Source organism: Emydura macquarii, unplaced genomic scaffold, assembly GCF_026122565.2.
Source record: "Emydura macquarii macquarii isolate MOO-44397 ecotype Brisbane River unplaced genomic scaffold, CSIRO-AGI_Emac_v2 contig_2422, whole genome shotgun sequence".
Lineage (NCBI taxonomy): Eukaryota > Metazoa > Chordata > Testudines > Chelidae > Emydura > Emydura macquarii.
Genome location: NW_027132559.1, coordinates 8,683,187 through 8,697,974, shown reverse-complemented (window position 1 = coordinate 8,697,974; position 14,788 = coordinate 8,683,187). Strand labels below are relative to the sequence as shown.

General features: G+C 37.8%; 1 protein-coding gene across 4 annotated transcripts in view; it reads right to left on the bottom strand.

The window, feature by feature from the left end:
- Positions 1 to 14,788, bottom strand: part of NEK10 (NIMA related kinase 10) — a 163,276-nt gene that overhangs the window by 26,882 nt on the left and 121,606 nt on the right. For 2 of the 4 annotated variants that reach the window (XM_067561623.1, XM_067561621.1), the window contains 2 exons: positions 6,052 to 6,100; positions 4,410 to 4,447 (listed from right to left, as the gene is read on the bottom strand). In XM_067561623.1, the coding sequence (XP_067417724.1) occupies positions 4,410 to 4,447; positions 6,052 to 6,100 (87 nt within the window). Of the gene's footprint in view, positions 1 to 3,179; positions 3,188 to 4,153; positions 4,295 to 4,399; positions 4,448 to 6,051; positions 6,101 to 14,788 lie in introns of all 4 variants that reach the window. The other 2 variants (XM_067561620.1, XM_067561622.1) reach the window with 2 other exon arrangements.

Here is a 14,788-nt window from a genome sequence, read left to right as displayed (position 1 = left end):
ATTAATAAAAGTAATGAGAAAAAGGCCTAGAGATATCCTAAGACACACGATAGCCATGGGGTAAACAGTGTTATGACTTCTGCTCAAAAATAGTCATTATAACATAGATACCACCAACATTATTCTTATGACAATCTCTAGGCTGCAATATATTATATGTGTATGTCATAAGAATTTGATGTAGTAGTCAAAGTTGTCTGGTGCAGTGATATGTTTTCTTTCTGTTGTAACTAAATATTCTTAATATTTTTCTCTTAAGAATAGCAGTTAGAAAGGCTGTTGACCTGTTCTGAAACAAAAACATTCATTTGCTAGCCCACAAGTAATCTCAAACTCCTATGTGATTTGTTCCCTCCCTTCCTCAATGAGATATCAGATATAGATTAGCCACAGCCAGCTTGATAGGAAATAAATTTACTTAATTTCTCAAATGAACTAGTATTGCTGAGCTATTTACTAGGCAGAGTATACTAAACCCTGATTTACTACACAATGAAAAGTTAACGATGCTTCATTAATTAAAGAGCACTATGTATCTACCTTTTAACCATAAAGGCATAATAATGATTGATTTGTGCTCCCTGGAAAAATATTAATTCAAACTTTAAGGATCAGTAGAAAAAATATTGCTGACCAAGCTTTAGACCATTTTAAAAGGCTAAAGCATGCAACTATATATTATGTCTTCTGCAAACTAAAATTGATTCACAGAACGTCAGAAGATACAATTGATTTAATTGTCCAATTCACATTTTCCCATAGGCTCCACTACACTGTTCTGCCTGCCAGAGAATTGTAAAAGGGTTTTAATGTACATCAGATTCAAGTTCTATAATTCCTACATGATAAATCAATTGTAATTCATGACTTCCTAATGTTGCACATTTACAAGTCATATACATTATCATTTCAGGATCTTAAATAAAGAGCTTAGTCATCAACATATTCTCAGTATGGATCCATACTTTCAGGAGATTAGGTAGTAGTAGCAAAATTCTGAGGATAATTTCTTAAACAAGATTGTACAACCACTCTCCCAGATTGGGCATCTGATCTGGAATCCATGTCAAGAGCCTAAATGCATGTATTGAAATCCAGGTAGCATCTTGTATGCACATTTTAATCCATCTAGACTTTCCCCAAGCAAACTTGTAACAGGAATAGACATTCCATTGATAGATACATGAGATCTAAGCAACAAAACTAATGAGCCCATGACAGAGCTATATCATCATCATAATCATCTGGACCTTGTCCTGTTCAATTTTCCTGATGATTCCCTTAATGAAAAGGAGAGGAAGAAAGGTTATTATTATTATTTGACATTTGTACTGTGGTAGCACCTAGGGGCCAACCAGATCTGGGTCACATTGTGCTAGGCACTGTACAAACATCTAGAAAAATGCACTCCCTGACATTTACAGACACATTTCTGTAAACTGTCAGGAGGATGAGGAGATTATCCTTGATGCTGGAATCTGAATGGTTCCCTCCCTCTTGCCGGTGGGTTGATAGAGATCCAAGAGATTACATGATAAATATTGTCTTCCACATTTTCCAAGGTCTTCTCTGTCCAGTTAATAGGAGGTGTGGCCTTCAAAAGGCAAATTCTTGATGTTCTGCCAAACCTCTTGAGAAAGGCTTTTAAGCCAGGACATTCTACTCAGGGTTACAGCAGCTGCCACAGAGCATGCTGTATCAGAGGCATCATATGCCATATGAACAGTAAGTTTGGCCACAATTGTTTTCACCTCATTCTTTTACCCCTCAGCCAGCTGTTCCAAGATGGGGAGATACCAGTCCCAAAAGAGGAAGTTCTATCTTGCCAGTACAGTCTAGTAACTTGTAGTCTTCATTTGAAGGGTAGCAAAGTATATTACTTCCTCCTCACATGGTCTGTTTTCCTGGCCTCTATCCTGTCTTAGGTATCTAACCTTGCCAAAACTACTCATAATCTGTGTGTGTGTAGGTGTTACTTTAGGAGTATGAACATTTTATATTCATCCTATATGAGGATCATTGTGGATTTTTTATATAGGTGTGTGTGTGTATAGATAGATGTATAAAAACCTACAATGATCCTCATATAGGATGAATATAAAATGTTCATACTCCTGAGGTAACACCTAATACATCATGTAAGTCCATATAGAAAAAGCTGTGGCTGAGCACAACTGTGGATGAGGTCTTTTGTTGGCTCCAGAAGATCACCATTTACAAGAATAGTCACTCTGACCCCATATTGAAGCTTCAAGAGGTCAGACAGCTGGTAAGAATTCTTATGCATTGTTATTAGTTGCTATCCAGGTCTTCTATTCTTTTGCTCAGTTCCAGGAAACTACAGAAGTCTTCCAAAGGGAATGAGAAAGTTATTTCAATTTCAGCTGGAGAAGAAAGAGCCATGAGATGACCCTCATTTTGATTACCTTCAGCGTCGATGGAAAAGTCTTCTCTGTAGCAGTGTGAAGCATAGACATTTTGATGGATGTTCTTCTGAAACTGGTGGATGACCACAAACTGATCCAAGTCAAATGAAAAAGGCAGACTGGCAAGGGGCTCTGCCTAAAAATGAGGAGATCCAATGCTTGCCCCATAGGAAAAAAGTGAACTGCTTGATATGGACCAATATGGAGAAGCTGCCCATGGGGAAAAAGGAAGATGGATTTTAAGTTCCTGAAGAAGCAAAGGCACTTCAGAATGCCCTTTCTCTTCAAAGAAGAGTATGCAACAGCTTGTTGGGGTCAAGGACTAGCCCAAGAATGAGCTTCCAATGCCACACAAACAACATTGGGTCCAGTACCTTGATGCCCTCAGTCTGAAGCCATTGTTCTGGGGCATCATCCATAAATCTGGTTTCTCTAGAAGACACAGTTGGTAGAGTTTCTGATTAAGGTAAATGGAAGAGGAAGGAGAAAGGACAATATTAAGTCAACATCCTTTCCTTAGCAGTCATGGGTACTCCTTTCTTGAAATACAGAAATGGATGGAACCTAAGTACATAGTAGTGAAGCTCTTGACTGAGTCTCACAACACTGATGACCTCATGATATGCACACCCATGCTTCTCTGCCTTCCAGCATGACTCTGAAGAGGTCAACAGTAAATGATATTGAGGATTTACTGTAAGTAGCTGATGCTAAGTAGTCAACATAGTTACAAATGGCTAGTTTCTTTCAAACTTGTTGCCCTTAAGAGCCTTCTTTAGCAGGATGAGCCTAATTATTGATGCCCAGTACCTTAGGCAGAGGGATTAAGAGCCACATAAACCGTAACCAGAAAAATTATCTTCTCCAGACAATGCAAGTAACAGGAATTAGGTCCATGATAAGCAACTTCCTCTAACAAGATACGCAACACTTGAACCCAAGCTTTTTTCTGGGACTAGTCATATCAACTTGCGGTGAAGAGGGGTCAAGAACTAAGGCTGATGAGCCTGCACTGAATTGGGCACAGAATCAAAATCAACTGCAGTGACTATACAACTAAACTAAACTTATTTTACATCAATTATGAATAAGAAAATAAAAGAAAACAGATATACACAAAAGGGGTTTTTTGCCATAAAAAAAAAAAGCACTGACAAAAGGGATAGATATTACTCTCAGGGCAGTTGCGTTGCCTCACAGCCCATTGGGATTTTGATACATTCTGGCTGGATAACCCATGGTTCTTTCGAAGAGTTTGTATTTCTAACAACAACACTTTAAGGAAAATAATAGTAACAACTGTTATAATTGAGCAATAATTTGTGTTTTGTGTTGTGCAATTAAAATGCCCAAAACAGATTTAATAACCAAAAAACTGTGAAACAATAGTGATTATATGTATATGGAAACCTCTCTATGAAGAGCAATATTCCAATTGCTCAAAATCATTTTCTTTCAAATACAATTGAATTCAGGTAACAATCTACATTATGAATTAACAGCTTAGAAGCATGGAATATTTAGATCATATCAGTGAGAATAAAAAGCATCTGAAACTACAGACTGCTTCACCAATGATGATATGTACAAACAATATGGCCCTGAAGAATTTTCTTTGAATTCATATTTAAAAATAGTTTCCTTAAGGATCATTCATATACTGTATTTCTGTCTTAAACATAATTTTGTGCTCTCCTATCACTTGTTCGACTTCAAAATGTTACTACCATGATCTTTTAGGTTGCGAAGAACCACAGTTGGAAGGCTATAAGACTGCCACCCTGTCACTAACGATGCCTCTATTTTCTTAACGTTGGCACTGAACATGAGCGTAGGTACTCTCAGAAGCAGATCAAGAGGCAGCAAAGCTGAAGAAATAAAAGAGGGAGATACTGTATTTGCAACTATAACAAACTTTAAAAGAACTTGGAAATGGTAAGATTAATGTAAGTGCAAGTCTGGATGTCATAAACATGTAATTACCTGGTCTTGGTCTTGATCCTGGGCCTCCAATATAATCTCTGTAAAACAGAAGTACATATGATAGTGTCTTGTTTCAAATCATAAAGATTCTAGGAGGAAAAAATGTCCCCTGCTCCCTTAACATGCCCCCTCCCAGTCTCCGACCTCCCATCCATTTCTCCCCAATATTTGGCACAGTCCAGTAGCTGCCATTCCATGACCCAGAATCAACATTGTAAAATAAGTTTGAACACTGCACTGTTCACATGTGAAAACATCTCTGTGCAAGTGATCCTGGCCATAGCCACAAGTAAGGAAAATGAGAGCTGTGAGGGGGACAAGGTTAAACAAAGTTAAAAGAAACAACATATTTCACCCTGCCACTGTAAAGTGCATGTACTTCTGTGCTTTTCTCTGCACTTGTCCAAAACAAAACCAAAAAGATCCACAAAACCACAAACAGAGGTTGACTTGCATTACAGCAGGATGAAAAAACAACAATACTTAATTTACAAAGTATCTGGCAAGCAGTATAAAGGTCTGAAAACCACAGGTGTCCAAAATCATGAGTCAGGTTCCAAAAAAAAAAAAAAAAATCATGACACTGGCTTAAAAAGCATGATTTTTAAATAAAATAATAAATTTATGGTTCTGTTTATTTGCCTTCTGGTTTTTGAGCCTTTAAGATGCAGCAAAAGATAGTTAGCTTCAGTGTATAAAACCCTCACTAATCCCCTAGACTACCTAAACCTTTTTCCTCAGGATAGCTCAACACACTGTATATAGTTGGGTAAGTATTATTAGCCCCACTTTTCCTATGGTGAATATAAGGAACAGAAAATTTGCATTGGTGGCACTCTTGTGTAATGGAGAAAAGATATTAGCTGATCTGAATCTACTCCCGATTCTAAAAAAGACTTTATATGTGATCTTGACCAAATTGCATAACTTCTCTATGCCTCAGTTATTTCATTGTAAAAAGGAGGTAACAATGTTGGCCTATCTCAGATGAGTGGTGTGATGCCTCACTAATAAGGATTGTAAAGGTCTGCATAATATTAAGGTCAGTTAACAAAGAGGTGGGAATAGTATTCAGGACCTCTTGGTATCTCCCCTGGTGCTCATTCCCCACTAGACCAAGAAGGCATTTAGATGTCATAAGCAACAGAAGAATCTGTTTTACCAGGTCATGGCTTTCCCAAAACATTTATCTAATTTTGTAAAGAAGCACTAGCCAGTTTAGAGTAGATTTGTGTACACAGCTAAATATACACATGCATGTTTTTTCCCACCAAAAAATGCTTTGTTCAAAATATTTTGCGGAAATAAAATTGGATTTTTCTACCAGATCTAGTTGGCACTGACATAAACATGTCCACTCATAAAATTGCACTGATTTAACTAAATCAATTTAACATCATACCTTTAGTTAAACTGGTGCAACTTCTATGCATAGACAATCCATAACAGTATGCTGACACTAGACTTTTTACCTCAAGTTAACTGATTGCCAGTTAGATTGATATAACTAACACATTTGCAGGCGCTCCACAAATGTTTCATCCAGGACAATCAGGAAAAATTTTTGTGGAATATCCACACTGGAATTCAAAATAACGATGACCAAATCTGTTAACTTTTTGAAACCTAAAATTGTACATACCTTGTCTGAGGCTGTCTTTCAGAAGCACTGAAACTTCGTTTAATTATACCTGAAACAAATGCACAAAGGCTATATTCTCTGTGCTGAAATAATCTTATAGATGTAAAATATAGTCAGTTTCCCAGCAGATATGCTGTGCCAAAGTCTTAATGCTCTCCACCCACACCCCTCCTGGTCTAAATCTAAATTTCAAAAATGCAAGCACTGTATAAAGATTCAGTGACCTTGAATAACACATTTAAATACCAAGGCTCCTTGCGATGCACAAGGATCTGCCTGCATCATAACCAAGATCCCACTCCTACAAAGACTGATGCATGTGTCGGGTCATTCACTTGCTTCAAATAAGCATGTTTGAAAGACTTTGCAAAACTGGGGCCTTAAACTGTAACTTTTTCCCTACAGAAAAGGAGTACTGTTTTTCTTAGAGAAATTTTTCAATTTTCATGGCACAGTATAAAATATCATAAACACATATTTAATGTCTATCATCACTCAAACAGTATACAATGCTAGGAATGTCAGTGTACAACAGCAGAAAACAAATACAAAATCTAAAATTTCTACTAATTTTTAGCATTTTACTTTGGGCCAAATTCTGCCACTCTTGTGTACATGAACAGTACCTTACTTCTCAAATAGTGCCATTGATTTAAAGACACATAAGCTACGGTGCAGCAAGATTAACTGACTTGCTCACAATCATGCAGCGAATCAATAGGTGAGCTAGAAGAGAACCCAGTCTCTCAGCTCTGTTCTCTAAACACTGGACCAAGCAATCTCCTAATCAATGCTAGGGCATTCATTCACATAGTTCCTCAATGTATTAAGAGGGGAAAATATCCTCATACTATTTATTATTTATTCACTTAGAAGCCATGACAGAAAAGATTCCTGTAAAATTGTTCCACTGATGATAACCTATCTATTGCTCTGCAAACCATTTTAATTCTAACTATGTTTAGGCCGCTGCCTCTTCCCTCTATTTTGAGTGAGAAGGCAGAATGTAACTGTACTTTCAGAACAAAGAGATGACAATGGAAATATTATTGTCAACTGGGAACAGCAGCGTTTAATCACTCAGAGTTCAACAACACTGTATTAAAAATTCTTGTGCCAGGTCTTACAGTAGCTTTCCCACCACTGCTCGGACTGGTGGCGCTGTACCAGTACTACAGTAAAAATCAGAGATGGAGATATCAGAAAAAGCCCAGCCTTCAAAACTGAATAAACTTCTGAGTGACTTGAATCCTTTTCCATGAAGCTCAAGCACATGTCAAGTTGTGAGTTAAAATGTGCTGCATTATAGTCTCTACAGATTTCTTCCCTTTTCAAGATTCCCTGGCAATCATGAAAAGATCATGAGGGAGACTGTCATCTATCATGTGGAGTTCAGTTTAAGACAAATTATAAAAGAAACCATTAATCTTTTATTTAAGTAAGACCTGACAATAAAAAAAGTTATGCCTCTCTCTTGTTTTCCCTGTTACTGTTCTACACAGTTGAACAGGTACACCTACTGTATGGCACTTTGCTCAAAAAATAGGTAAATGATGCACTATAAATGGGCTAGATTCTCTTCGATGAGCCAAAAGAAAAAATGTAGAATACTTTGGCTGCAAATGGATTGAATAGCGAGATTTAAAACAGAGAAGAGAATTTCCACAGAACAAATCAACCTCTATTGGGCCCTGATTCTGATTTAGGCCTTTGGGCGCTACTGCAGTTCAAATAACAACAGCAGATCCATAAAGCTCAATTTCATGTGATGTTAAGAGGAAATTTTGACAATCATTATATCATCTCTCTTGATTAGGGAGCTTAGAATTCTCATTGTCTCAAAGACATCCTTCTGAAATGTAAAAACTTTGAGTGGGGCTCTCTGGAGTAGCAAATGGCTTCCCATTTGTTTATGGATGTAGACACAGTAACACCAACCCAAGGGTGGTAGTTTTGACTGACATTGGGATCACATAGCTTGGTTAGGGATTTTGGGTAATAGCCTCAAGCACATAGTTGTAACAGAGTATAAGTGTTTGGGGAATATATAACAACAAATAAGCTTCTAGAGCAATAACACAGAGTTTGAACACAGAGATACTTGCTGGAGTTCTGAAAAAGCAGTGTTAACTCTAAGATGAGTCAGCTGCCCCTTCTCAAGAATATATATACTAGTAAATAAATTAGGCTAGAAATAGAGTATCCTATGTCTGTGTCAAATAAATTGTTTTCCAATCAGGAAATAGCTCCAAATCCATAGTCTAATCAGAAGCTGGCTCATTTGACCTGCCAATCTTGTGAGTTATGAATATACTGGACCATGATATTTCACACTAAAGAATCCATCTCTATACATCATAAGTACACGACATACATGTAACAGACATTTTCTGAATCATATGTCAAGCTTGGGAAAATATTTTCAGTAACAAAGAAACAGAAATAGTGATCCGGGTCACTAACAATAACTATTGCCCAATGGCCCTGTTGTGGTTAATAATAATTTGAATTAGAGTACCATGTAAAGTCCTCAGGTGAGACGGGGGTCCCTTTGTGATAGACAGTGTACAAAAAACATAGTAAGAGACTTTTCAGTGATTAGCACAAGGGGGCACCAGATATCTAGGCACTACAATACAATACAAAAAAATAAATACTAATACTATAATAATAATACTGGCAGTAATAGATTGTAAGCTCTCCAGAGGAGGGACTATCTAAATAGACAAGACAGACAAAGGATGAGAGAGGAAGCAGAAGCACAGACAGATGAAAGACTTACCCAAGGTCACACAGCAGGAATGGAACTCAGGTCACCTGTAAGGCCACACTTTCTCTTTCCAATAGAATTCTCCATGGATTTGGTAGCCCATAGGGTTAGCTTGCTTTTATTATATTAATTGCCTTGCCTTTATTATAGTCAGCAGTAATGTAAGGAACCTACAGCCTGTATCCTGTAAGACACTGGCTTCAGCAGTTAGCGTAAGGCTTGAGGCCTATGTACTTTGGCACAGATAAATGACCTACCAGTCACACCTAAGTTTTTGGGAACTGGAAATAGAGTGTGAGGGGGAATTTTGTCCAAAATGACATCAACCAACCACAGGAGCATGAACTAACACCATCTTTTGAATAGAACATCCACAAATGTTTGACCACAAAAGTGTCACGACAACGAGTTGACACACATGATAATAAGCTGAGATCATTAATATACTAACCTATAGGAGAATGTCACCCCAGCATTAGTAAGGATGAGGGGAGAAACCCCTAAATATGCATTAGACATAGTGGTGTCAGGGTAACATATTATAAAAGTTGTATCCAAGCCTAAGTATGGGGGGAGAGGGAGATGTAGACCTTGGGAGGTGCCAGAATGATGGCAACTGTGATGAGCAGGAAGGTGATGAGGAAGATAATGGTTAATAATTCAGGTTCATCTGCAAGAGATGTGGTGAGTATATGAGTGTTTAGATGTATATTCTGTATTATCTTTATCCACTTCTCTGGGTTAGTGTGTTGGTGACTTTGCTAAATGTATTAATAAATTATTGTAAATATTTTAAGATAGTGTGAGTGTTGCAACTGTGCACGTCGGGGTTCTCAACTATATAGAAATTTTAGTAATACTGGGCCTCATCTTGGGACAAGAACCTGTCAAACCTCAAAGTGATAACTGTGAATTCTTAAGTAATCAATATAATTAATGTATAATCTATAAATCAGGCTACAATTTGAATCGGGACAGTTATCTTGTGTGGGAAAATATGATTTAGTCCAAATGGCTTGTGAATTGAGGGCATGTCAACACAGGGACACTCAGGGAAGTTAAGAAGAATCAAATAAAAGTGAGAAGTCAATGGGCATAAATTAACATGTGTTAACCCCACCTCCACGCATTGAAGCTCTCAATCAGAAGTAAAGTGATCTTAGTTGTTTGCTGTAAATCAATCTGTTTTGGAGGAAGATTAAGGCACAGCAAACTAAGGCCATGTCTACACTACAAAGTTAAGTCAACATAAAGCAGCTTAAATCGACCTAACTATGTAAGCGTCCATATTACAGTGTTCCTACCAGCACTGTAATGCGCCTGCTCTGCCTACTTAGTTAATACACCTCAATGAGAGAAACTGAGTGGCGGGAAGGGGTATTTCAGCTGTGAGCCACAGCAGTGCTGATAGCTGGAGTCTTGCTGCCTGGCATTGAGAGTCCAGGCTGTGGGCTCCCTGCAGAGCTTCCAGCTGGAGCCCGGCTGCTGTCTGGGCTCTCAACACCCTGTGGGGAGCTGAGAGCCCAGGCGGTAGCTGAGCTCCTGGGTAGGACCTCAGCCCTGAGCTGAGAACCCAAGTTTTCAAGCCCCTACACTGTCCCTTTTAAGTCGATGTAAGCACTCCTGATGAAACACACATCACCAGCAGAAGGAGGGTAGTATGGACATGAAAAACCGCAGTAATTACTGCAGTGGCTGCAGCACTTCAGTGTAGACGCTCCCTATACTGAGAGGAGGGGTTCTCCTGTCGGTTTAGGTAAACCACCTTCCCAACAGGCGGTAGCTACAGCAATGGAAGAATTCTTCCAACAACCTAATACTGTCTACACCAGGGGTTAGGTCAGTATAGCTACATCTTTCACGAGTGTGCACTTTTCACAACCCTGGGAGAGGTAGCTATGCTGATGTAAATTCCCAGTGTAGACCAGCCCTTAGTTTATGGTAGTCTTAAGATAAAGGAAATATACATCATCCAGGGACTAGATTTACAAAAGAACTTAGGTACCTAACTATCACTTTAGATGCCTAAATCCCAAAATCAGGCCCCACTGGGATTCACAAAAGTCTGGTAAATCCGCCCGAGGCTGCTGGTGCCTAACCTTATTTGGTGCCCAAATTTTTGCAGTAAATGTTCCCTAGGCACCTACGTTTCTGCCTCTGGGCATCTGCACTGCTATCCAAAGACAGGGGTCCACAGACTAAGTCCCAGAGTGATTCAAGAACCATGGAAAATAGAAGTTCCTCCACCTAACTTGTCTGTAGGGCCACTACACAGGTCTAATTTTCAGACATAGCCACTTAAGCAGTGCATCATATTTCATTTGGGTGTTCAAACCAGCACTTATTGTACACCGTTTTACACACACAAACAACAAAAACAGAAATGATTATATTTTTACCTCAAGTTCATGTCTGAAATACAAATGCTTGTAAAAACCACCCCTGTACTTCCACAGAGCTCCATAAGAACCTTAATTCCCTTTCATCATCCTACTTAGACATCTGGCATTGCCAGTAGGATGCTTTAGCTGAAAGAATCTCATCTGAGAAATGAGTTGGTAAAAATGGTGTCCAAATTATCTCCCATCCATAATGGGAGACAGAAGGCAAAGTTGTGCTACTTATAATGTTTAAAAACTAGCTTAAGAGTGCTACCTTTTATTAGTGTAACTAGTCAAGAGTTTGAGCCATGCTCCAACCCAAGCAATATTTTATATTTTGTTTCCAATCATCTGTACAGTAAGGTAGAAACCTGAGAAATGTACTTAATGTTTAAAATCTTGGAATTTTGTTATATAGCCTTCATTGTTATTAAAATCTAATTTCTAAGTGTACTTGACTGTCCTAATGTAGCATTTTTATGGCAGATAAAGGATGACTGTCCCCAAGACAACATGATCTCTAGCCACTTCGAAAAAGCAGGCAAAGTCAAGTGAAGAAAGTCAATGTTTACTGATCTGAACTGAGCCAAGTGTCCAAGTTTCAGTGGTGATTGATTAGTTATTACTCAAGCTAACCAGGGTGCACTGAGTAAAATGTCATAAGATAAAAGGACCAACATTACAGAAAACATAAGAGGAGAGGAATCTGTAAAAAGAACATCAAATACTATTTTATCCTGACTGTCAGTGCTAAATAGTTGAAGTAAAAGCAGAGCTATTTAGGAGTACCCAAACAACAATTAAGTTAGAGATTTTCCTATTTTTCTTGTTTCATTTTTCTATTTGCTCATTTCTGCAAATGAAGTGCAATTACACTTAAAAATAAGGACCTAAGAATGACTAGGTTAAAGGGCAGTTGGGGATAGTTTATAATGATAAAAAGGCTCATAAAAAACTAACAAGATGTATACTTAGCATCACCCTGGTCTCTTTCTGGCTATATGTTTCTCTCACCATTTGTGTCTCTTATCTTTTCACACTATAAACTCAACAAGGCAGAAACTGTCTTACAACATGTCTGAGGCACCTAGCACATTTTGGGTGCTGCCATTGAACAAATAATAAGTACTCATATTCAGCCTATTTGATATTTTAGGAATGTCACAGGGTGGCCCCTTGAGAGTCTTTTCCAGCCTCAGTAACTGACCACCCCAACTCCAGTGTTTTTACCACCACTGTGCTTTATTATATTCCTTCTGCTGGCCACAGCCTGGAGTGTTATTTACATATTGTTTCCAGTCAGTAGCCAGCACCCCCAATATTCTTATGGGGACCAATACAGTACTAGCAGCAGCCAGTGCTGCCTACACCTATCTTCCTTCAGGCTACTTACCCTCGTCCCTAGCATTTACTTCCTGTCTGCTTACAGAATCCCACTGCTGATGTTACTTCCACCCAGTTATCCCCTCAGTTGAATCTCTGCTCAGTTAATTGGCATCCTCTGTCAAATGCCTTTCTTTCAATCAATTAATCAGGTCCCAATTAATGTATACTGGTGGGGATTTGAGTTACAGGGTTATATGGTAAGAAGAGATACAAGCCATCTTCAAGAGGCATGAGCAATTACTACAGCATCTATGTTTTTTGCATATGGCAAACTTCAAGTTGTTAAGGGAATCTGTCTTGTAAAGTTAAAAATGACTAAACTAAGAGCTCAGTCCCCTTCTTCTTATAACTATTAAATACAGTTCTACCTTTATGGATTTTTTTAAAAGGATATAAAGTGTATAATCAGGCCAAATACTCGGTATTATATCTTATCCTGCCCACCAATTTCTGTCTCATTGAACATTTTGGCATGGAACGCTTTTTGCAAAAAATCCATAAAAGTTTTAAATTGGAAGGAGAGGGGGAACCCTACAGAGAAAGAGAGTGAGTGATGTCTGGAATTCCTGAATATTGTTATCCACTTGTTAAGCAGGGGTGCATGCTGAATAGCCATGTGCACAGGAATGACACACCACATCACAATCATTAGAGCTGGATGAGAAACAGTTGTATCTGTTGTGTGAAAAATTCTGAGGAAACATTTCCCTTCCCTAATCAGGACTAAAAAAAAAAAAAAAACCTCAAAAATGTTCACAAAAACAAAAAACTCTGGGGGAAAAAAACTTATTTGGATCAATTGAAATATTTTGTTTCAATTTTTACAAGGTCTTATTTTTAAAATATACATATATTTATTCATATATTTAATATAACAATTTCAAAACTTTTTTAAAAACTTTTTTCAAGTTGAAAAATTCATCAAAACCAACCCTTTTCCAAAAAAAGTTTCAGTTTAGATGTTGCATTTTCTCTTGAAAATATGTCAAAAAATTCCTGATAGCACTTACAAAGATGCCAAAAATATACCTTTTATTTTTCCCTAAAAGAAAAGAAAACTTCTGATAACTTTTTATACCCAATACTGAGAACGTTCAGCAATAAGTAGAAACCATAGGTGATCTAAAATGTGTGATTTATTTAATTATTTTTCTTAAAAGTAATCCAGCAGTGGTTTTGTGCCAGTTACAAACTTTCTTGGTGGGAAAATGTGTGACCAATTCTGGAATTGCTGACTAAAATTAATGGGTGTAAGAGGAACTGATGGATGCTTTCCTCATTAGTGGATGAGCTGAAACTTGGCAAAGAGCTATTTAGCCATTAGCAAATGAAGATGTTTGTTGGTGTGCAAATCACAGCCCAAGAAAAATGAATGACAAGCAACTTATTTATTACACAACATGACATTTTTGGAATAGGATGCCATTCATAGGTCAAACCTGGTAATAAATGATGAGTCATTTGAAAGAGCTGCACAAATGACAACTTCAAATGGAGGCTGCTAACTTCTCCAAAATATATTAAGGGATTTTAAAGAGCACTATCCAGCTATTTTGATTTCTCCCTCTATTGGCTAGATAGTTATATCAGCAAGGAAATATATCTGTCAGTATCTGTAACATTAGAAGAAGGAAGACTATCTAAGAATCAGCATTGCATTGGAACAACCTTGCCAAAATCGCAACACTGTGAATGGTTCTTGAAGTCTGGAATAAAACCCCACAAAAATCTTCAATCAACTGTATTTCCTCCACTTTCCAGAATTTTTAAACAGACGTGGTCAGGAATTTTCCATCTGAATGATATTTTGATGGTACATGCAATTTCCACAAAATTGAAATATTCTGCAGGAAAACAGAGATTTTACACAAATATTTTGATTTTCTGTTGGGAAAACTGAAACAAAATATGTTGTTTAGCATAGATTTGACCAAAACTGAACTATTTCGGTTTGCTGAACAGATCTGAAACATTTCCTTTTGAGTCAGTTCAACACAAAACTGCATTGCCCTATGGTGGGAAAATTTCTCATAGAAATTGTAGTTTGGATGACTCATGGCCCCATTCTCTCCTATGGATGGAATTGACTGACCAGACTGCATCTCCTAATGTAACACAGTCTCCCCTCTGACTGAGCAGAATATATGGGAATCATTTGTTTTAGGTGCATCATAGAAGATGTAGTCCAAAAGCGAGCCTA